Genomic DNA, 25,025 nt, shown 5'->3' with positions numbered 1-25,025 from the left:
TAATGTTATTCCATCCGCATAAGTTAATTGTTCTTTCTGAGTAATAGGACTTGACTGAAAGTATGGTGTAACTTAATTACATGTTCATCAAAAATAATTCTGATCCATAAAGTTTTTTAAAATGTTTTAAAAGGTCATTCGTTCCTCGTCATAAAACCTAGAATGGTTCCACTGGTTTTTTTTTTAATCGGACGTCTTCACGGAAGCCCAATTAATGTCAATATTTTTGAGCATCTTCTATCTGCCTTTTATCTGATTTTCAGGTCACAACTATTTGACCCAATTCTATTTATTTTTATCTTGTCTTCTTTACTTCTGAACTTGGGGTCATCCTGAACAAGCTGTTAAACGTACAAAAATAGAGTCCTATCCCAAACGTTAATAATGCTGGAACAGTTCCAGGTGAGCCAAAATTGCTCATAACTTGAGGCAATCACAATACGCAGGTGACCGTGATGGCACATATGCCTCTTGTCCTCAAGTCCATGATATAAATAACTCAATGTCAACTTACAAATTGTTACACCGTTGTCCTTGTAGAAGTTAATATTTAAGTGTGAAAGGTTTTTCCCATCTGTATCACCAACCCAGCATGTCACGATTACAAAAAGCGTAACATAATGGGAAGGGTCATTAGCCTTTCACGTCAACAAAAAACTGAATTTTCTTTTTCTTCAAACTTTTCCATACTTGTAGCTGCAGATCTGTAGCTCGCTGGTCTGAAAACTTTGGGATGGATGACCAGTCTGTCAAATAGTCACTCAAATTATATTTTTTTTCGAAGGGCTACAGTTCTGGAGCTTACCTTTTCATCAATGTCATGCATTACGTTGAGATTGGAATTGGTACAGTGGTTTTAAAACACTAGTTGAAAAATTAAAATATTGATTAAGATGAAAATCACGGAAGAAAAGAAGAATCACGCTGTATAACTCCTAAGTAACCCACCCTCTTTATACAAACCTTGTTTTATTTTCACCTGTTTGTATAGAAAATAATTCCAGGATATTGATACTTTTTATATATGTATGAGTTATATTTATTCCTTTGTTAACAGTAAATACGGAGTATGCTCGTCTGTACTCGAGTCTGAAGATGCTAGGATTACCAGTGGCTCCTGTGTTGGGATATTTGTTGGACTGGAAGAAATTATCAAGTTACAGTGAGTTTGTTGTATTTCTTGAATCATAATTGTTGTCCTTCGTCTTCAGCGTAAATGCAAATGGCTAAGAATAATAAGTACAGGTATTTATGAAATCAAACTTTTTTTTTCACAGCAGCCTAAAATAGGATTTTGAAATTACATTTTCTAGAGTAACCTCCATGAAAAGCATGGAGACAATTTTCTTTTAAAATACAATGTATTAACTTCATAATGGCAAAATTTCGACAAGGTCAAAGTACAAAATGATATAATGTTGATAACATTATATTATGTTTGTATTTTGTTTAACGTCCCTCTTGAGAATTTTTCACTCATATGGAGTGCCGCTTGCCGATGGTGAGCTGCAAATTTTGTCCTATATATACTCGGCACTTACGACTGCGACACAGGACCTCGATTTATACGGTCTCATCCACTTCTCCAAGTGGGATTCGAACCCTTACTTCGCGACTCAAGAGCAGTTGCTCTAACTGCGCCACGCGGGCTATTTGATAATATGTACAATTAAGATAAGTACCATGAAGTCTGACTATTGCCTATAAATATTAATAGTTTTAATATAAATACAAATATTTATAAATAATCTTCAAATTTCAATTAAATGACGTAAAGTAACGACGATTTCTTTTATTTCATATTATGCCCAAACCGTAATAAATATAAAGTATGTCCTCATTGGATGTTTCGATGACGTTTTCATTTTCAGGTCCACCTCGCATTCAGACTATGCATAGAATTCTGTTTCTGGTGGTGCTTTCAAGTGCTTTAGCTTTGCTCAACTCTATTTTGCCATTTGTTCCGTCAGTAACGATACAGATAGCTGGATTTGTTCTACAGATAATAGAGCGAGTGTCGGTGTTGGTGTGTATCTGCAGCTTTTTAACTCACGTGTAAGTATTTTTTTAGCTCTACTGGTCAGAGACCAGAAGAGCTTATGCGATAGTAATGCGTCCGGCGTCCGTCTGTCTGTCTGTCTGTAAACAATTTTTCAAAATGCTACTCCTCCTACAGTTTTGGTCTGATTTCAATATAACTTGGCACACAAGTAGACTGCACTAAGATACATAATTCAGTATATCGGTTTTTTTTTTTGATGAACGGTGTTGCTGTGGTTACTACAAATAGAAATTTCTGTGAAATACTTTAAAAATGCTACTCCATCTACAGTTTTGGTCTGATTTCAATATAACTAGGCACACAAGTAGATTACACTAAGATACATAATTGTCTTATCAGTTTTTGATTTCGATGAATGGTGTTGCCTTGGTTACTAAAAATAGAAATTTCTGTAAAATACTCTCAAAATGCTACTCTAAATACAGTTTTAGCCTATTTATTTATTTAATTTAATCAATATTTTATAATGTAAAGTAAGATTACATAATTGGATTGGACATCAGGCATGGCCTATATAAGTCCTCTCCAAGGTCAAGGTTACAAATGAGCCTCGTCGGATAGAAATCGACCTTATGGCCAAATTTATCGAATTTGAGATTTTTGTGTATTTTAATGGTCCATGTAAAACCATTACAAAAACTGAAAACGTAATCAAAATATCTTCATTTATAACAAAGTTATTACATTTTGAAATTGGTATGTTTGCAAAATTAATTCTGAGCATATCGTGTTTTTTTCACGATTCAATTGTGACGTCATGGTTTATTCTCAGTTGTTCGGTAGGGCATCTGTCACTTGATTGAATTTTGCTCAACGCCGAGTCGGCAAGATTTCAGCAATTATCGGCGGGAAATTTTTATCTATTGCAGGCAAAATACATGTAGTTGATAACCTTAATATAGGGAACTACATGTATTTAACGTTCCAACCGACGGACTATCAAAAATATGTTAACCGTTAAAAAAGATTTCTCTCTGTGTTCATCAACAAAATATGTCATTATTTACAAATTTTACTTTAAAAATCAATTTGATTTAAATAATCTAAAGTACGTTGTAAAAGAAAATAATTTAATTTCACTTGTATCAAGCAATTTCATGGGCTGAATCATTCAGAGGAACATATAATATTTTGTACAACATAACTTGCCAACGTCACAACGAGTTACGTCAAAAACGTATTACTCCGCTTGACGTTACTTTTAAAATAATGTTCAGTTTGAAGCCTTTTTCCGAAGGAAATATTGTCTTATTGTCTAAACTGTACATGTCTTTGCACTTTATTTTTTTTAGCTCACCTGAGCCGAAGGCTCAAGTGAGCTTTTCTGATCACATTTTGTCCGGCGTCCGTCTGTCCGTCTGTCTGTCTGTAAACTTTTCACATTTTCGACTTCTTTTCAAGAACCGCTGGGCCAATTTCAACCAAACTTTCCACAAAGTATCCTTGGGTGAAGGGGATTCAAGTTTGTTCAAATGAAGGGCCACGTCCTTATTCAAGGGGAAATAATTGGGAATTAATGAAAGTTTAGTGGTATATTTTAAAAATCTTCTTCTCAAGAACCACTGTGCCAGGAAAGATGAAACTTATGGGGAAACATCCTCAGGTAGTGTAGATTCTTTGTTCAAATCATGACCCCCGGGGGTAGGGCGGGGCCAAAATGGCCGACCAAAGTTTTACATAGAAATATATAGGAAAATTCTTTAAAAATCTTCTTCTCAAGAATGACAAAGCCATAATTCATCATATTTATATGGGAGCATGCTCATGTAGTGTAGATTCAAGTTTGTTCAAATCATGACCCCCCGGGTAAGGGCGGGGACAAAATGGCCGACCAAAGTTTTACATAGAAATATATAGGAAAATTCTTTAAAAATCTTCTTCTCAAGAATGACAAAACCATAATTCATCATATTTATATGGAAACATGCTCAGGTAGTGTAGATTCAAGTTTGTTCAAATCATGACCCCCGGGGGTAGGGCGGGGCCAAAATGGCCGACCAAAGTTTTACATAGAAATATATAGGAAAATTCTTTAAAAATCTTCTTCTCAAGAATGACAAAGCCATAATTCATCATATTTATATGGAAGCATGCTCAGGTAGTGTAGATTCAAGTTTGTTCAAATCATGACCCCCGGGGGTAGGGCGGGGCCAAAATGGCTGACCAAAGTTTTACATAGAAATACACGTGTATATAGGAAAATTCTTTAAAAATCTTCTTCTCAAGAACGACAAAGCCATGATTCATAATATTTATATGGAAGCATGCTCAGGTAGTGTAGATTCAAGTATGTCAAAATCATGACCCCTGGGGGTAAGGTGGGGCCACAATGGCCGACCAAATTTTTACATAGGAGTATATAGGGAAAATCTTTCAAAATCTTCTTCTCAAGAATGACAAAGCCATAATTCATCATATTTATATGGAAACATGCTCAGGTAGTGAAGATTCAATTTTGTTCAAATCATGACCCCTGGGGGTAGAGCGGGGCCAAAATGGCCGACCAAAGTTTTACATAGAAATATATAGGAAAATTCTTTAAAAATCTTCTTCTCAAGAATGACAAAGCCATAATTCATCATATTTATATGGAAGCATGCTCAGGTAGTGTAGATTCAAGTTTGTTCAAATCATGACCCCCGGGGGTAGGGCGGGGCCAAAATGGCCGACCAAGGTTTTACATAGAAATATATAGGAAAATTCTTTAAAAATCTTCTTCTCAAGAATGACAAAGCCATAATTCATCATATTTATATGGAAGCATGCTCAGGTAGTATAGATTCAAGTTTGTTCAAATCATGACCCCGGGGGGTAGGGAGGGGCCAAAATGGCCGACCAATGTTTTACATAGAAATATATAGGAAAATTCTTTAAAAATCTTCTTCTCAATCATTTTCTAAAAAATAGCAAATCCATGATTGGTCATGGGACTACTTTTGGATTTAAACTTTACAATAAAAAATCCATTTTATACTAGTCCTACCCTTGGTGCTCAGGTGAGCGATGTGGCCCATGGGCCTCTTGTTCCCTTTACTCAGTGTTATTGCTTAAGAAAATTTTATTTATTTTTAGGTCACCTTAGTCACTCAGGTGACCTATTGCTATCCGTTTTCGTCCGTCGTCGTCCGTCGTGTGTCGTGTATCGTGTGTTAACATTTGAACATTTTCAGCTTCTTCTCTGAAACCACTGAACCAATTTCAACCAAATTTGGTATACAGCATCTATGGATGAAGGGGAACAAAAATTGTGAATTTCATGGTCCCCGCCCCCCTGGGGCCTGAGGGGTGGGGCCAAAACCACTGAAATTAGTGCAATCTTTAAAAATCTTCTTCTTTACTCCTGGACATCAAGCAGGCTAACTGTTGACATGAATGTAATGAGCATTGAGTCCTCTACCAAAATTGTGAAATTCATGGCCCCAGGGTCAGGGGTTCTAGTGCTAGGGCGGGGCTAAATAGGTTATATAGTGAAAATGCATTATTTCTTTAAAAATCTTCTTCTCTGCTGCTGGGTATTAAATAAACTAATTAGGTACATAGTTATGATGAGAAAGAATGCCTCTTCCAAAATTGTGAATTTCTTGGCCCCAGGGTCAGGGGTTCTGGTGTTAGGGTGGGGCTCTATTGATTATATAGTGAAAATGCATTGAATCTCTGAAAATCTTCTTCTCTGCTCTGAGGTATTAAACAAGAGGCCCATGGGCCTTATAGGTCACCTGAGCATTATGCAACAACTTTCCAGTGATTGAATTTGATTCCTGTTTTAAGCCAGATGCTATGGCATACACAATTTTAATAGCATCATTGATCATCATAACTATACACTTAGCAGTTGCTTAGTTAGGTTACTTAATACCCATAGGCAAGGCAGAGGAACAAAAAATCATTTCAACTAATCAGTAATATTCAGCAATAATCAGTAGTGCCCCTACCACACATGAACCCCTGACCCTTAGGCCTAGATCCACACATTGCACACTTTTTGAAAAGGCATCCTTGCTTTTCAAAAATATTTGATTAATACCAAGGAGCAGATTTCAAACAATTCATTCATTTTTAGTCTATAAGTACAGCCCCCCTCCCCCCCCCCCTTCTACAGTACCCCTGACCCTGGGGCCTTGAAATTAACAATTCTGGAAGAATGGGTCTTGGTTCATAATTATATAGGTAGTTCAACTGCTTAATACCTAGGGGCAGAGAAGAAGATTTTCAAAGAATTCATGAATTTTCATTATATAATCAATAGAGACCCGCCCTAACACCAGAACCCCCGACCCTGAGGTCCTAAAATTTATAATTTTGGCAGAGACACTCTCGCTCATTATAACTATGCACTTAGTTTATTTAATACGTAGGAGCAGAGAAGAAGACTTTCAAAGAATTCATGTATCTTCACTATATAATCAATAGAGCCCCCCACCCTAACACAAGAACCCCTGATCCTGGGGCTTTAAAATTCAAAATTTTAGTAGAGGCACTCTTGCTCATTATTATAACTATTATTATAACTATGCACTTAGTTAGTTTATTTAATACCTAGGAGCAGAGAAGAAGACTTTCAAAGAATTCATGTATTTTCACTGTATAATCAATAGAGCCCCCCCCCCAACACAAGAACCCCTGACCCAAGGGCCATGAATTTTATAATTATGGTAGAAGTACTCATGCTTATCAAAATGATGCACTTATTTAATCTATTTAATAACCAGGAGCAGAGAAGAAGATTTTCAAAGAATTCATGTATTTTCACTATATAATCAATAGAGCACCCCCCCCCCCAACACCAGAACCCCTGACCCTGGAGCCCTAAAATTCACAATTGTGGTAGAGGCACTCTTACTCATCATAACTATGCACTTAGTTAGTTTATTTAATACCTAGGAGCAGAGAAGAAGATTTTCAAAGAATTCATGTATTTTCACTATATAATCAATAGAGCCCCCCTCCCCCAACACCAGAACCCCCGACCCTGGGGCCCTAAAATTCATTATTTTGGTAGAGACACTCTTGCTCATCATAACTATCAACTTAGTTAGTTTATCTAATACCTAGGAGCAGAGAAGAAGATTTTCAAAGAATTCATGTATTTTCACTATATAATCAATAGAGCCCCCCCCCCCCCCAACAACAGAACCCCTGACCCTGGGGCCCTAAAATTCACAATTTTGGTAGAGACACTCTTGCTCATCATAACTATGCACTTAGTTAGTCTATTTAATATCCAGGATCAGAGAAGAAGATTTTCAAAGAATTCATGTATTTTCACTATATAATCAATAGAGCCCCACCCTAACACCAGAACCCCTGACCCTGGGGCCATAAAATTCACAATTTTGGTAGAGGCACTCTTCCTCATCATAACTATGTATGTAGTTTGTTTATTTAATAACCAGGAGCAGAGAAGAAGATTTTCAAAGAAATAATGCATTTTCACTATATACTTATTTAGCCCCGCCCTAGAACTAGAACCCCTGACCCCAGGGCCATGAATTTCACAATTTTGGTAGAGGACTCAATGCTGATAACAATCATGCGAACAGTTTGACTGCTTGATGTCCAGGAGTAAAGAAGAAGATTTTTAAAGATTGCATTAATTTTAGTGGTTTTGGCCCCACCCCTCAGGCCCCAGGGGGGCAGGGATCATGAAATTCACAATTTTTGTTCCCCTTCACCCATAGATGCTTTGTGCCAAATTTGGTTGAAATTGGTTCAGTAGTTGCAGAGAAGAAGCTGAAAATGTTCAAATGTTAACGCACAACGCACGACGCACAACGCACGACGCACGACGACGGACGAAAACAGATAGCAATAGGTCACCTGAGTTTACTCAGGTGACCTGATAAACTAACTAAGTACATAGTTATGATGAGAAAGAGTGCCTCTTTCAAATTTGTGAATTTCATGGCCCCAGGGTCAGGGGTTCTGGTGTTAGGGCGGGGCTCTATTGATTATATAGTGAAAATGCATTGAATCTATGAAAAACTTCTCTGCTCTGGGGTATTGAATAAACTAACTAAGTACATAGTTATGATGAGCAAGAGTGCCTCTTTCAAATTTGTGAATTTCATGGCCCCAGGGTCAGGGGTCCTGGTGTTAGGGCGGGGCTCTATTGATTATATAGTGAAAATGCATTGAATCTCTAAAAATCTTCTTCTCTGCTCTGGAGTATTATGTAAACTAACTAAGTACATAGTTATGATGAGCAAGAGTGCCTCTTTCAAATTTGTGAATTTCATGGCCCCAGGGTCAGGGGTGCTGGTGTTAGGGTGGGGCTCTATTGATTATATAGTGAAAATGCATTAAATCTCTGAAAATCTTCTTCTCTGCTCCTGGATATTAAATAAACTAACTAAGTACATAGTTATGATGAGCAAGAGTGTTTCTTCCAAATTTGTGAATTTCTTGGCCCCAGGGTCAGGGGTTCTAGTGCTAGGGCGTGGCTATATAGATTATTCAGTGAAAATGCATTATTTTTAAAAAAAATTTCTCCTCTGACCCTGAGTATCAAATAAACTAACTAAGTACATAGTTATAATGAGCAAGAGTGCCTCTTCCAAATATGTTAATTTCATGGCCCCTATGTCAGGGGTTTAGCTATTTGGTGTAAGGAGAGGGGGGCTCTACATTACATTAATTCTTTGAAAATCTTTTCCTTTGCTCCTGGTATTATGCCAATGATCTAAGTATATATATATATATATTTATGATGAGGAAAGGTGCATCTAGCAAAATGGTTAATTTCATGCCCCCTGGGTCAGGGGTATCGGGGGGGGGGGTACATAGTCTGAAAATAAATGAATGCTTTGAAAACTATTCATTAGTATTAATCAACCATATTTGATGAAATAACATTTATGATGATAAAATTTTGAAATATGTGGCCCCAGGGTCTGTGGTTCCTGTGGGGTGGGGTGCACAATTGCATGGTTTAGAATGGAAGTGCATTTTTCTCTTAGTTACTCTGATCTACTTATGGGTGTTAAGTGACTATCTAGTAAGCATTGCTAAGTGTATAATTATGATAAGTAATAGTGCCTCTTTCAAAATCGTGAATTTCATGGCCTCTGGTTTAAAACACAAACCAAATTCAATTGTTGGAAAGTTGTTACATGATACTCAGGTGACCTATAAGGCCCGTGGGCCTCTTGTTTAATGTTACTATTTCCTTCTGTTTTGTATTTTTCTTTACATATTTGTTCTTTGCTCTTTATTTATTTACTTATTCTGTTTTGATGTTTGTTTGGACTTTTTTTTAATTTTCTTGTCATTATAGTGTATAGCGAGTATACATACTTAGTACTAACTCCTCTGTATAATTTCATTCGATTCATTTTTTTTCTTTTTTCCCACCTTTAGATAACAATAGAAATTAATGTAACTTATAAGGAATTTTTTCATCATTGTAAATCATTGTCAATTCTTAACATTAAATTAAGTGCAAAGACAAAAGAAGGAAACAAACTCTATATACATGGAAAATGGAAATACTGAGACTTGAAGTAAATAGAAATATAAGAAATATCTGGATTTAATTTTTTCTAAATTAAAAAATACTATCAAAATCTTTTTGAAGACTAGATATACATTTGGACTGCTTCAAAAATTGAACAGTTAATTTTATAAGGTACATGTAATTGTCTATCACCAAATAGCAAAGTATTTAAAATTTGATCAGGAGACATGGTTTCTAATTCTATTACACTCTGAAGACTTTCAAAAAGTATCATTCTCTGATTATTATATGCTGGGCATCCTAAGAAATAATGATAGTTATCCTCGTTTAGATATCTGCACTTAGTACAAGATGCTATTTCACTAAAATACTGATTATACAGGTGAGCATTTAAATTACTAGATTCATTTCTTAGTTGACAGTGTATAATGTTTTCCTTGCAATTTCCATAATGAAAGATCTTGACATCCTTTATTCTATCTGCAGTAGGTTTCTTTAAGACATTCTTTAAACATGAATAAGATTCAATACATTTTGTTTCTAGTGGTAAATTGTTCCATAATTGAATAGTAGAAAGCAGAAAACTGTTGAAATATGAGACTGTCCTTGCTTGAGGTACGACAAAATTAAAATTATCAATATTTCTAAGATTGTAACCATGATTTGGTGGCATAAAAGATAGGACCATTTCTTGTAAATAGAGAGGGACTATACCATAAACAGTTTTATAGAATAACAAGAGTTTTTGTCTTTCCCTTCTCTTATTTAGTGGTTCCCAACCTAATTCTAAATGCAAAGCATTTCTCGATGAATTTTCCCTAAGTCCTGTTATTATTCGGGCAGCTTCTACTTGAATATTTTCTAAAAGATTTGAGTGTTCTTGTGAGCAATTATTCCAAACAATGCTACCATATTCTAAAATGGGTCGAATAAAAGCAAAATAGACTTTTACCAAAGCACTTGTATCTAGCAAATGTTTCAACATTCTTAGAAGATTTAGCCGAGAACAAGCTTTTTCATATAAACTATTTCAGTGAGATGACCATTTAGCATCACTTTGGAAAAATTACCTAAATTACATAAATTAATATAGTCTGCTTATTTGAAATTATCCATTCGTCTGTCTCCCTGTCTGCCAAATCTTTAAACATATATAATCGGTTTGAGCTCGGGCTTTCTTACTTTATACATATGTGTCTTCCTTGTGAAAAGACGTTAGGTACCAACAATCTTGACCTTTGACCTTTAGCTTGAAATTTGATGTGCATTTTTGAGAAACTTTAACATTCACCTTGAACTGCCATACGGGAATACACCTTGAACTGCCATACGGGAATACATGTATCAACATGTCACAAACACGTCTTGTTGGTTAAATCTAAATTCTAATGCAATTGTTTTGTAAAACACGTTTTGATTGGCTAACGGTCGCAAACATCCATTTTACCGGTAAAACTCAGTTTGCGACCGTTAATTCAGCATTAACGGTCGCAAATACCAAATTAGAAGATAGTTATTCCCTAAACTAAAGACAAAGTTAGGACTAAGGAGAACTACAAGATGTTTTTGGTTTAAGAAATCCTATATTATCCCAAAGGCCTAATTCTCTCATCTAGATTTCCAAAACATACTTTCAACTGATACAATACATATAATAGTAATTTATACAAAATATGTATTGAATGAAATGGATTTACATGCAAAGATACAATTTAGGTATGCTTTTTGAAAATGGTTCTTTTTCTTAAAATCAATTCGATCTTTATTAAATAACATTATCTTACTGTTTCAGCCATTTTCCAATTGAACATTTGGGAAAATACATCGGCTGTCACTTTTTGGTTGCCAGTCTCACTAGTTTGTCAGGTTTTGCATTCCAGAGGTTAATACAGGTTAACCTTGAAAATAACTTCTTTTACGTAAGTATTCAAACAGCTTTAGCAGCAGTGTTCTTTATGTTTTGTTCTTATGTATTTTCGTGCAATATTAAAAAAAAATACGAAGAGAAAGACTTTATTTCAATCGTTTTTGCATATTCTGTGGGCAATGTAAGGGATATTTTCAGTTTCCTTGCCAGAGATTTACGGGTAAATTACTATTTTCAATTAATCAAAGTTTTATTGAAAAATACAATCCTCATAGCAATTAATCATGAGACAACCATTATTAAATATCGATTAAAGGATTTTCAGGTAAAGTTAGTAATTTTCCTAAAAAAATATTTCTATTTGAAAGACATACTTCTTGATGAAGTTCATCAAAATTAAAGTCAATTCCATCATATCTTCATCCGATTTAATTGAACAATTATTGTTTTATCTCTGTTTTCAAAGAAGTGAATTCCAGTTTTATATACAGTACAAATGTCCTTTACTGTCAAAATAAGTTTATTTATGACGTTTTTCCTTACACATTGCTAAACATTTATTGAATTTGTTTGGTCCTTTTTTGTGATGGAAAACATCATATGATTTTAAAGTCATAGTATACTATACTTATTTACATTCCGTTAGTTTCAACATCAACTTATCTAATACATAAAAATATCGATTTTAGATAAATTTGGTGCTATTGGTTTTATTATTGATCTCCTGTGTTCATCCAATAAACATCTGGAATCACTGCCGCCATGGTTTTATACAGGATGCCTCGGAGTCAAATTATGATGGAGACCCATCCCCGCAGGAAAATCTCATGTCAGTGCCGAACAGTCCGAGCAGCGTATAAACTCACGTGAGGTATAGAAGAACAAGATGGCGACCGTGACTGTCAGATCGACAAAAATGGTGAACAGAAAATGTCAAACTTAACTCTGTGAAAGAAGAATATCAACTTGTAATTTGTTAATACACGAGTAACAATCCATGAAATTTGCCTTTTATGAACGAGGAAGGCAAATATAACGAACAGTGATCGATCTAAATAATTGAATAAAATACAACCTACAAACAATACAAATTTGCAAACAGTGTATAAACAATTTAAGTGTTGGGCCAAGTGTCTTAGAGGAGTATGTATAGTTAAATTCTGTCGGTCACAACAGCTGTGGGCTCCATATTATAATCTGATAGACGAAATAGTGTTTAGAATTAAAAGGCTCCTACATTCGCTTTGAAAAATTGTGGTACGACATACGCACTCAGTGATAGGTCATGTTTGCTAATATGGTAATTATAACGACTATAGAATTAACAAGATTGCTGAATTTCCTTCAGTGTCATCTCATCTGTCAGTAGTCTACCTTGGTTTAAAAACTAATCGTACTCGAAGCATGATCTTGAGTATCGAACAAAATGGGACTATATATACACAGAGTACATTCTGTATTACCAAAATGACAATGAAAAAATGACGTTATTTCGTTTACATTTTAAGTTTTTTATTGGCCTTCATCTAAAAAATCCAATTATAGAATATCTTTGGCAGACTCTGTATTTTTTGATGGGGTCATTGAATCACAATTGACTGGTACATGTACATGTATATCGGTATGACTGACCACTGCTATACAACAAGTGTCTTGCAGTGTAACGTAGACTACTGACCCGGGTTAAAAATTGTGAGGTTTATTTTTAAACACATGTAGACTACACCCAGGGTCATTTTTCAAAATCTTCAATTTTTATGACTTTAACACGGTGAAAATTGACTCTGTTAAAATTGTCTAAAACAATAAAGTTTTGAACTGTACATGTCTTTGAACTTGTTTTTCACGATTTATCAATTATATTTATTTATTGACTTTTCAGCTACAAACTTTTCTTATTTCAAAATAATAAAATTTCTAGTGTATGTACATCGTAGATCAGTACATGATTTAGCTTCTTTGAGGCCACGATTGTCCAGGACCTTACTTATGATATCATTGTCAGAAGATCACAGTATTTATATACAATTATTATTTTTTAACAAAGTACTAAAAAAAAAAGAAAAACACATATGAAATATGTAAGCCATAAATTCAAAAGCAAAAGTTTTGGCCAGTTTTTTTTTTTGTGGACAAGCAGACAGACGGACGGACAGGACAAAAACTATATAGCGACGAAGCAGTGCACTCAGGTTAGCGATGTGGCCCATAAACCTCATCTTTCTCTCCCATTGCTTTTCCCTCAATACTGACCATTTTCTCTCTCAAGGATTATTAATGTCATTTGCGCCTCTATCTCCCCCACACTATATCCCCTTTCTCTTTCACCAACAACCCCCCCCCATCTCTCCCTTCCTCCACACTTTCACTTCCCTCTTTTCCTCCACTCTCACACCCCTTTCTCCTCTCCCTCCCTCTGTTTTCCTCCCCTCTCACTCTTTCCTCTCTCTTCACCCCCTCTCTCCGTCTCCCCACTCTCTCTCTCTCTATCTCTCCTCTCTTTTTCTCCCCTCTCTTTATTTGTTTTTTATTGAAGTCAGTTCTAATTTAAGGTTATGGGAAAAAATAATATATGCTTAATACCTAGATGTTTTATAGTTTATTTAATGGAAAATAATGGGGCAAATACCTATTCTACAATGAAAGAAAAAAATATCGTTATTTTAAAAGAATTTTATAAAATATTTATTCTTGATCACTTTGATTTAAAATTGATTTTGCAGAATTATTTATTTATGTAAAAAAAAAAATAAATGACATTTAAATTTATAAGGGCGATAACTTCACACAACAGGTGAGAACATCCTGTAACCTTGTTCCCATTAGGTCATTGTTTGTTACAGTATTTAATGAAGAATTTTTATGCTCAAAGAACAGTATTCATTTGCTTATATACTTTTTTCAGATGGGTACTGCTACACGTAATAAGCCTACATGTAAAAGTTAATTGTTGCATGGTTATACTCCACTATAACCATATATTTTTGAATGGATAGTGTTAAATGATTAACCGTTAGGCCATCAGTGAGTAGATATTCACTTTATAAAAGGTCCTAGCCAGGCTTCTTGAACAATCATTCAATTATCGATCAAATAACAGAGCCATGCAAGACATTGTTGCAAGGTTTTCTCAGTCATGCATAGCGCCCTTCTTCCAGCCATGGAACATATCAGAGAGATCTCTGTAATGTTAGAACTATATATCCATGGTTTGCGTTCGTATTTTACGAGTTTTTGTTTCTTTCATTTTATTGTCCCCCACTTTCTCGAAAGCGAGGGAATATTAAATCTCATTCGTCTGTCCGTCAGTCTGTCGAGCTGTCCGTCTGTCACAAAAACTTAACCTTGCCAATAACTTTTGATTGAGAGGAGCGATGGCTTTCATATTTCACATGTGTATTAACTGTACTACCAAATTTGACTTTTTGACCTTGACCTTTGAGTTTGACCCATTTTTACAATAAAATTCTTAACTTTTACTTTAGCTATAACTTTTGAACGGTAAAGACTAGGGCTTTCATATTTCACATATGTATTTTTTGTGGCATAGCCTCTCATTGGATATCAACAAGTTTGACCTTTTGACCTTGGAGATTTCCGTACTTAAGAAAAACTTTAACCTTGGCCATAATCTTTGAACAATTAGGGCTAGGGCTTTTATACTTCAGATATGTAATCCTTGTGAAAAGACCTTTCATTGAATACCAAGAACTTTGACCTTGACCTTGGAGTTTGACCTACTTTTAAAAACAAACCTTGACCATAAATTTTGAAGGGTAAGAGGTAGGGCTGTCTTACTTCACATATGTATTTCTTGTGACAGGACCTTTCATTGGATATCAAGAACATTGAACCTTTGACCTTGACCTTGGAGTTTGACCTAATTTTTAAAAAACTATGACCTTGGCCATAACTTTTAAAAAGTAAATTTTAATACTTTCATATTTCACATACTGTTAACGTATTTAGCGGTGTATTCTATTTAGCGATTTTGGCGGAAAGCAGAGATCGCTAATTCAAGTACATCGCTAAATGACTTGTATATTAACATTTATAACCAGCACATTCAGACAGCGCTAAATCAAATCTACGCTAACTTGTTGAAAATTGAATTTCCGCCAAATATTGTACACGCCAAATGTAATACATTTACAGTATGTATTCTTTGTGGCAAGAACTTTCAATTGATACAAACAACTTTTAACTTTTGACCTTGACCTCGGAGATTTCCATACTTATGAAAAAACTTTAACCTTGGCCATAACTTTTGGACGGTAAGGGATAGGGCTTTCATACTTGACATATTTAATCCTTGTGACAGGACCTTTCATTGGATATTAAGAACTTTGACTTTGACCTTGGAGTTTGACCTTCTCTTTAAAAACCTTAACCTTGGTCATAACTTTTGAACTGTTAGTGCTAGGGCTTTCATACATCAAATATGTAATACATATGAGAAGACCTTTCTTAATAAACTAACAACTTTGACTCTTTGACCTTGGAGTTTGACGTACATTTCAAGAACTTATCCCTGACCATAACTTTTGAACAGGTGGTGTTAGGGCTTTCATATTTCACAATCGTATTTCTTGTTAGAAGACCCTACTTTGGGTTATAATATATACTCACCGTCAATAGAAACGCAACACCCTAATTTAAGGGTGAAAATTATGTACGGGATATAACTATGTACCAAAAAAGTTAGGACATCTTTTACTTTGCCAAATCAGTTATTCAACGGTTAAATGATTTTCATTCCATTACCGGAAGTTGATTTTTTAGCTCCCTGAACAGAAATCAAAAATTAGCATTTTAAATAAAATTATTGACAATATTTTGGGTTTTCAAGGTTTTGTACCTGTTAATTATAAGTCTTGTACTAAAAGTCCGGAAAAAATATCCTTCTTTCTCTTCCGGATGTGATGCCTGTATTTCCTCAAAGTAACTGAAAGCACGCATTTTCATTGCTAATGTTGGAAATTTTCAAAATAAAGAAAAGGGAGAGCTACAGATGCAAATATACACTACATAACGACTTTTCGGGCTCATGTGTTTCAAAAGCATGAATGACAGTTCCTTGACCGGAAGTCCAAGGTTTACTACACTACGCCAAGTTAGAGAAAATTCGACCTCAGTATCTGAAAAACAGGCATTTAAAAAAGGACAAGAATATTTATTTCGCTCAGATTAAGACATTGATAAACTTAATGCATGGTCGAATTCGGGCTGCTTATGTTGTACATGGCGGATTAGCACGTTTTAATTGAATGGTCGGAAGGGGGGATGTTTTAAAAGTTATGTGTTACTTTCTAAGGTCTAAAGATAACATTTAACGTTTAAATGAAGTATCATTGTTTTGTAAATTTACTTTTTAAATATATGTATTCATTCTTAATCTCATCTTTAAACCTTATAAAGTAACACATAACTCTAAAACATCCCCCCTTCCGACCATTCAATTAAAACGTGCTAGTCCGCCATGTACAACATAAGCAGCCCGAATTCGACCATGCATTAAGTTTATCAATGTCTTAATCTGAGCGAAATAAATATTCTTGTCCTTTTTTAAATGCCTGTTTTTCAGATACTGAGGTCGAATTTTCTCTAACTTGGCGTAGTGTAGTAAACCTTGGACTTCCGGTCAAGGAACTGTCATTCATGCTTTTGAAACACATGAGCCCGAAAAGTCGTTATGTAGTGTATATTTGCATCTGTAGCTCTCCCTTTTCTTTATTTTGAAAATTTCCAACATTAGCAGTTAAAATGCGTGCTTTCAGTTACTTTGAGGAAATACAGGCATCACATCCAGAAGAGAAAGAAGGATATTTTTTCCGGACTTTTAGTACAAGACTTATGATTAACAGATACAAAACCTTGAAAACCCAAAATATTGACAATAATTCTATTAAAAATGCTCATTTTTGATTTCTTCAAGGGGCTAAAAATCAACTTCCGGTAATGGAATGAAAACCATTCAACCGTTGAATAACTGATTTGGCAAAGTTAAAGATGTCCTAACTTTTTTGGTATATAGCTATATCCCGTATATAATTTTTACCCCTAAAATTAGGGTGTTGCATTTCTATTGACGGTGAGTATATTTAATTTGCATTTAAGAAAAGTGTAATCTTCGCTTTGTTGCGATACGGGTCATCAGTGTTTCACAAACCAACTTGTTCCTTATATTGAAAAGCGATAGGGCTTTCATATTTGACTTGTGCATTATTTGTGACAAAATATTTCCGAGGATGCTATGATTTCTGACCCCTTGACCTTCAAGATTGACCTTATTTTAAAAAAAAAAATCAACTTCAGTGATAATTTTTAAATGACATTTGATAGGGCGTTCATATCTGACATAATATGTCATAAAAAAATGACATCTCACCCACAAAGACACCAAAAGCGGGGGACCACAATTCTTTGAATTTGCTTGTTTATGATTTGAATGTTCGGGAAACATGAAGACTTATTCAGCCAAGAAATATCATATTCGGGAAACCTGAAGACTTATTCAGCCAAGAAATATCATATTCCCCGAGGGCTTCGCCCGAGGGGAATATGATTTTTCTTGGCTGAATAAGTCTTCAGGTTTCCCTCACTATCATGCAATAAATGTATAATAGTGCCTTTACGGGATGGATTTGTCCGTCTTTTATTGACTCTGTGTCCACCGTGAGCTTTCCTCTTATTGTTGAACCCAGATTCTTTAATACCTCAAGACACAACACGAGTTACAGTCGTTTGGCCAGTTCCGAATTTTGACCAGTTCCGAATAATTATTAATTTAAGAGCTAATAATTAATACATTCAAAGATTAAAAATGAATTGATACCTATAGAAGAAAGCTTATTTATAAGTGTTTGAATTATGCAAAGTTTTGATTTTTTGCCGTCAGTTCGGTTTCGTTGTCGTACTTGAAAGAGTCGACTTACTTTTACAATGCAACAAATCTGAATTAGCGCAAAAATTGGTGTCTCTACAGAGTTTTTCTGCAGATTTACGCAATCTGCAGAAAAAACTCTGTAGAGACACCAATTTTTTCACATAAAACATCATTCCAGGCATCAAAAGTAAGGTTGATATGTACTCTATTAAATACTAAAAACTTATCAAAAATGAATATTTAGAACACTGGAAGATATCGGAATATTTTCGTGTTGTCATTTTACTAGTTCCGAATACCCATTTTAAACACTTTTATAAAATCATTCTTTGTTGTTTTCTTCATTTTTTTTTTATGACATTGACTTATTATACCCCCGCTTGAAAAGCAGGGGGAGGGGCATATAGTGATGGGATGTTCGTCCATCCATCTGTCTGTATGTCCGTCCGTAGCTGTCTGTACATCCGTCTGTTTGATACACAGTGACTTTTGGGTACCCATTTCTTATCGACAACTCCTCTTCTACCACTGAATGAGGCTTCACAGAATTTAATAAGGCTTTCACAGAATCTTTGTTATATAGCACCAAAGTATACATTCTATTTTATTATTTTGATCTGGAACATAATTTGAGCTCCCACAGCATTACATGGAAGCTGCCATTCCTTCTAATATTGAAGGGTATATCCATCACTTATCCGCAATTCCTCCATTCCACTGAATACGATTTAATGATGTTTTCATAGATTCTTTTATAACATGGTGCCATTGTTCATGTGACCTCTTATTTTAATTTTTGATCTGACACTTATTTCGGGTCTCCTAGAGCAAAACATGGACTTTGTCATAATAATCATATTGGAGGCCTGGGGTATCATTAAAGTGAGCTCAGTGCTCAACGTACCCCTAGTTTCTCTCTATCCTTTGACATAAAAATAACTTACTGGTAAGCAATTAATTTAATCTTTCTTAGGCATGCCAATGGATAATGTGTAGGATGTATATTCTTAATTTAAGATTGAACTGAATGGGTACCGCTAGGGTATTCGGAACTCGTCGGCTTATTCGTAACTGGTAAAATGGACACCTGTGTTAACTTGCGAAATAATTTTTTGGAGAAGGCTGAACTTTTATGAAACAATATTTAATTCCACAAGTCACTGAACTACCTTGACAAAAAACTTAAATTTCCGTTTCTTATTCGGAACTGGTCAAATAACTGTACTAATTTGGTATTTTTATATAGAATATACTTTTACATGAGTTTGGGAACTATCAGCACCGGAGGTCTGATTCCAACTGACTATAATTTTAACAACAAATCATACATACTGAACAAAATAAAGGGATTAACAAAAAGTATAAAGAAATCAAGTATCAAACAATTATTGAGCGAATGTTGATATTTTAGCAACATGTATTTAATAGAATTAAAGATGAAAGAAAAGTGTCAATATATAAACAGAAGTCAATTAAGGGATCCATCTCTGACTATGCCTCGGGTGGGATAAGGTTGTGCGGAATTTATATAATTTATCAAATTTGCTGAAATATACGAAAAGTTCTGATAACAATTTATACAAAGTCCAAAATTAATTTACAAAGTATTTTATAATAAATCCAAAAAATATTGTATTTTACATCGTAACAGTGTTAATAATGTTTTAGTGATTGGGGCTATAGTTTTCATATTCACATTCGTATTTCTTGTGACATGACCTTTCTTTAGGTACCACCAAATTTGACCTCTTGACCTTGGAGTGCGACCCAATTTTACCAAAAAAATTATTTTACATTGTACACTTTAATCTTGGTCATAACTTCTGAACAGTTGGTGTTGGGGATTTCATACTTCACATGTGTACTCATTGTGACAAGACCTTTCAGTGGGTATTAATATTTTTGACTTTTTTACCTTGACCAACAATTTTGACCTTTTCACCTTGACCTTTGAAGTTTGACACATTTGAGAAAATTCAACCCCTGCCATAAGTTGCCGTACGGTTGTTTCACAAATTCATCTCATTTCGAATAGCTTCAGTTCTGTATAGTAAAACCACATACATGTACAAGTATTATATCTTTTTTCATTCAAAAAGATAAAGACAGTTTGCTGATTAAATAGCACTTCAAACATGAATAATCTCACATAAAGTACTGAACAAGAAGGTTGTTGTTTCAGCGATTTATAAATATTTACTGGGTTTTACAGTATTGCCTCCGAGTTATGTTCTCTTATAATCATCACATTACTATCACATTTGTGCAAAGACCTTTAACAATTTAAAAAGATTTTTAATTGGCATTCTCTTTTTAAATCCTCTTAAATACATGTAGTGTACTCAATTTTCATTCCAGAGTGCATGTTAACAAATTTTGTTTTTTTAAACGCCGATCAGACACATATGTTTGCTTGTCCCTCTCTCAAAATTCCATGTAATATGTTACGAACTTTTGAAACAGGACGATACCTCAGCTATCCATCAATTCAGTGCTTTAAGAAATGGAAACACTCTTGAGATGACGTGGTAAATGAAAATGGAAGAAGGCAGGTGTCATTTTCGGACAACCATTAACGTTGGAGGCACGACCTTCCAGACCACGATGCCGACCCTTAAGAAGATTCCCCAAACCCGTCTGTCCCGGCTGTCCCCCTCCTCGCCAGAGTATGACCCTGAGTATGACGAGTTCTTCTTTGATCACAATCCGACCCTCTTCCAGGAAATTCTTGATCTGTACCGAACAGGCGAACTTCATATTCCCAATAATGTATGTGGTGCTGTCTTTAAAAGGGAAATGGAATATTGGGATATCCCTAAATATCTAGTTTCTGAATGTTGTATACATTCATACCACCGATATATTACCGATATGAGCACCATCACATCCATACAGGATTCTATAGCGGATGTGTTGGATTATGACTTGGATGATATTAAAAAGAGTTGTTGGATTAAATTAAAGAGGCGACTATGGATTTTTCTCGATCAACCGAAGTCCTCTAAAGCTGCACAGGTATATATCATTTGAAGGCAACGCCACTGATCCATCAAGAATAATAATTCAGTTTTTACATGAATCATAAACAAACTATTCTAATTTATATTTAAATTAATCTGGTAGTTATTGCCCTTTTCTTATGATGAATATTTTAAACTGCGATTTCCTGTAAACACACCTTTATAATAGCAAATTCTAATCAAAACTTTTGACTCGAGCCAATTCTTTTTTAAACTTCTGCTCTTGATTAACCGCAGTACGATACCAAAATTTAGACGAGGCTTTTATTAAAAGTAATTGGTCATTTAATACCAACAATTTTGAAATCGATGAAAATTCTATTGAATCGTGAAATTTATAGTGAAATGAAATATTTTGAGCTTGTACATGCATTCTAACATCTTCTAATTTTTGTTTCTGTTTCTTTGTTTTACCAAAATTAAAAAAAAAAGCATGGTGGATAAAAGCTGCATGTAGCATTACATTTCGAATGTTTAAAAAATCATCTACATAGAAGGAGTTTATGTACATAAGTTTGTAATGGTATTATACTAGTAACATGTTATTGCCTTATATAATAAAATGTACTTAAAAGCTCATGGGATGTGTCCCATGGATTTGCAAATATCGGGAAATTATCCGTACACATGTTGGTCGTAAATTGTTTGAGGCCCTCTTTGATAAGTAATTCAACAAATATTAATAAAATAATGTAAAAGTATGAAAAATTATAATTATATGGTCTGTATTTAAGGTACTCCGATCCTGAGCCAGAAAGGATAACTCTTTAATTTATAATTTAATTCATGATATGCATGATAAAAAGTTTAAAGTAAATAGAAGAAATTAAGTACCTTATATAATTATATATAAATTGCGCAATTCTTCAAAAGCCTGGATACCTATGATTTTTATCTCTAAAATGTGTTTGTTAATCAAATTTGAATTCGAAAATGCTTAGTAATTGTTTCTATTTACATTTCCTGAAAATTTATTTGAGATTTACTAATTTGCCCTATATAATATGATTAACTTTACAGATGAAGTTTGAAGAATTATCGTGGGTAAAAACACGTTACTTTAAGAATTCAGAGACATTTTTGTAAGCATTTTCAATTAGTCAATGTCTGATTTTCAGAACCTGGGGATCAGAGTACCTTAAACAATCTTTCGATTAAAACATTTAGTTCTAGTAACATGACATACAGTGTAAAGCAAGACTACTTTGGTAAATGCGTATATTAGAATGACGGATAAGAAGATTTGATTATCACATGTAAATATGGAACCAAGAAGTTAACAGTACATAAAGCTTTATAGGTACATGTAATAAGGCAAATTACCTTGTCAAATTCAAAAATCTGAGATTTAAACCATGAAAGTAATGCCATGCGTATAAACCAGATGGATTTCTGTTCTCTTTTATTTCGGAGAGAGGAGGTGTAGTTGTTACTTAACATCATGGTCAGATTTTGGACCGTAGTTTTTTCTCTGTGTTTCTCTCTTTTTGAACCATTATGCACATTATAATTACAATGAACGATCAAAATAAGATAAGTTTATTAAAATGCGATCATTATACATGCGTACGTGGTATACACTTGCTACTCTTAAGAAGCAACATTTCAATCTATATTGCATATCGAAATATTCGTTAAAGATTTGTCCGCCATATTCGACTCGACTCTCGCTATATCTGAGGGGGGGGGGGGGGGGGGGGGGTCAACATTACCTCTACATCGCTAAAAATATCAACTCATTACTGCTACATTTTCCCAAATTTTCGACCGATCATTACCACTACATTTTTTAGTCAAAAACAACTCATTACCGCTACATGTATATGGAATCATCCAGGTATGCAGGTACGGAATATGAGTTCCAATCACAAAGCTTTCATAAAGAATTCAGCACAATGTTTTACAGTTCTCATTCTAATTTTTATGAATTTTTGGCAATGCTGACAGAATTAAAATGTATGGCAGTGTCAAATAAAACGTTAGGTTGCTGCCATGTAAGCATAAACTACTTCAAATATTTGAATATAATACTTAGTCCTTGATTTGTTGTATCTCATTCTACATATTTTGAAGTCGCGTGTGTATTGTGGGATTTTGTATTTCAGGGGATACATGTCTTATGCCTGTATATGTTATACTTAACATCAATCTGTACACGCTAAAGTGGCTGGCTAACGTAATAGGAATGTACTATAGCGGTAATGTATACTTTTATATGTAGCGGTAATGTAATGTTTTTTGCAGCGGTAATGACACTGATTAGTGTAATCAGTCGTTGCTGGTGTAGACGGACGTATGATATACAGAATTCGGTAGCGACAAAAACTAACTGTGAACTTCTTGTAATGCAGAAGAGTAAGATGTTAAAAAAAACTTACAACAGTTCAGTTGCACTGATATCGAAGAGTGTAGTCTCAAAGATGGAGTATGCCTATTTAGGAGTCGTGTTCAGCTTTAAACTCCATCAAAATAAGAAAACAAATATAAAAGTAATAAAAGAAAGGTTCTTTTACAAGAAAACCCAAGTAAAATGAGAAAGTACTATAGAACTAATCAAAAAATTTTTTAAAAGGGGCTAAAATTGTTGGTAACCAAGGGGTGGACTTGTCAAAAGAAAAACACATGTGAAATATCACCAACCATTCAAAACTTATGACCAAGATTAAATATTTTTTTCAAAAGTATCTAAACTCCAATGTCAAACGGTAAGAAATGTTGGTACACAAGGGATGGCTTAGCCACAAGGAATACCTTTGTGGAATAATACAGCCCTATCTGTAATTCTAATCAAACTTTTAATTTTGACTTTTTGATCCTGACCTTTGGAGGTTAATTTGAATTTCAGAAACTTCAACCCTCTTCATAATCTACCATACGGGGGCATCAGTGATTTACAAACACATCTTGTTTTAAAGTTTGTTCAAGACGAACATATATGTAGGCTAGTGCGCTTCCAAATCACGTGACATAAACAATTTCGACTTAAATATTAACACAATAGGTCAAGGGTTGTAAGGAGTTGATCGGATCAGAACTGCTAGGCTTTCAAAGATTAAACACCTGATATTAAATCATTTAAAGAATGAGTAAATCAAAATCTCCAGTTATTTATCAATACATACTATATTTTCAAACAGTTACTCAACCAAAAACTTCAAATTTCAACTTCAAAAGTAAGAAAATATCCTCGTAAAGCTACATAATGTTTCTTTACATGAGATTTGTGTTAACGTATATATATTGGTTGTATATTGCTTTAAAACTGGAAGATCTTAACTTTAAAAATCATGAATTCTTTGCGTAAAGGATATGACTGAACCAATCCATTCCCACGGGGCTGTAGATTTTTTTCTGCTAGATTGTTTAGTCCACTGTTAGGGATGTTAGTACATGTAACATACTAATGTACAGTGTGTGTTATATGCAACTGACCTTTGTGAATGGATATTTAAATAGTGCTTAATCTTCCTTATAAGTCAACCAATGATGTTCTTAAGTCAATGATTTTTTTTCTTAAATAATAAGCTTATAAGCCTTTCAAAAAAAATCCACATACACAAAGAAGGGGTGATTGAGATAACACAGAATGACTTCCAAGATGACTTGAAAGATAGAGTAACGCTTAACGGAAAACGATTGATAAAATGGGGGAGAGAAGATGGATTTATGCGATTTTTATCAATGTTGGGGGAACTATTTTCCAGACAAGAATGTCAACTTTGAAAAAGATTCCCGAC

General features: G+C 34.5%; 3 protein-coding genes across 4 annotated transcripts in view; all 3 read left to right on the top strand.

Moving 5' to 3' along the window:
* The window catches only part of LOC134252066 (equilibrative nucleobase transporter 1-like), a 63,181-nt gene extending 49,976 nt beyond the window's left edge, over positions 1 to 13,205 (top strand). The window contains exons 7-10 of one of the 2 annotated variants that reach the window (XM_062734515.1): positions 1,058 to 1,162; positions 1,872 to 2,055; positions 11,308 to 11,434; positions 12,159 to 13,205. In XM_062734515.1, coding sequence (XP_062590499.1) covers positions 1,058 to 1,162; positions 1,872 to 2,055; positions 11,308 to 11,434; positions 12,159 to 12,242 — 500 coding nt within the window. In that variant the 3' untranslated portion in view covers positions 12,243 to 13,205. Of the gene's footprint in view, positions 1 to 1,057; positions 1,163 to 1,871; positions 2,056 to 11,307; positions 11,435 to 12,071 lie in introns of both variants that reach the window. The other variant, XM_062734509.1, reaches the window with a different exon arrangement.
* Positions 1 to 25,025, top strand: part of LOC134252059 (sodium-dependent serotonin transporter-like) — a 234,793-nt gene that overhangs the window by 7,896 nt on the left and 201,872 nt on the right. The window lies entirely within an intron of this gene.
* The window catches only part of LOC134251993 (potassium voltage-gated channel protein Shaw-like), a 9,859-nt gene continuing 9,766 nt past the window's right edge, over positions 24,933 to 25,025 (top strand). Inside the window, exon 1 of the mRNA XM_062734395.1 lies at positions 24,933 to 25,025. This exon is cut by the window's right edge and continues 387 nt beyond it. Coding sequence (XP_062590379.1) covers positions 24,933 to 25,025 — 93 coding nt within the window.

The sequence above is a fragment of the Saccostrea cucullata genome, unplaced genomic scaffold (genome assembly GCF_032062105.1).
Source record: "Saccostrea cucullata isolate Sc308-1 unplaced genomic scaffold, CSIRO_AGI_Scuc_v1 ctg1, whole genome shotgun sequence".
In the NCBI taxonomy this organism is placed as follows: domain Eukaryota; kingdom Metazoa; phylum Mollusca; class Bivalvia; order Ostreida; family Ostreidae; genus Saccostrea; species Saccostrea cuccullata.
This window is presented reverse-complemented; position numbering and strand designations above follow the sequence as displayed.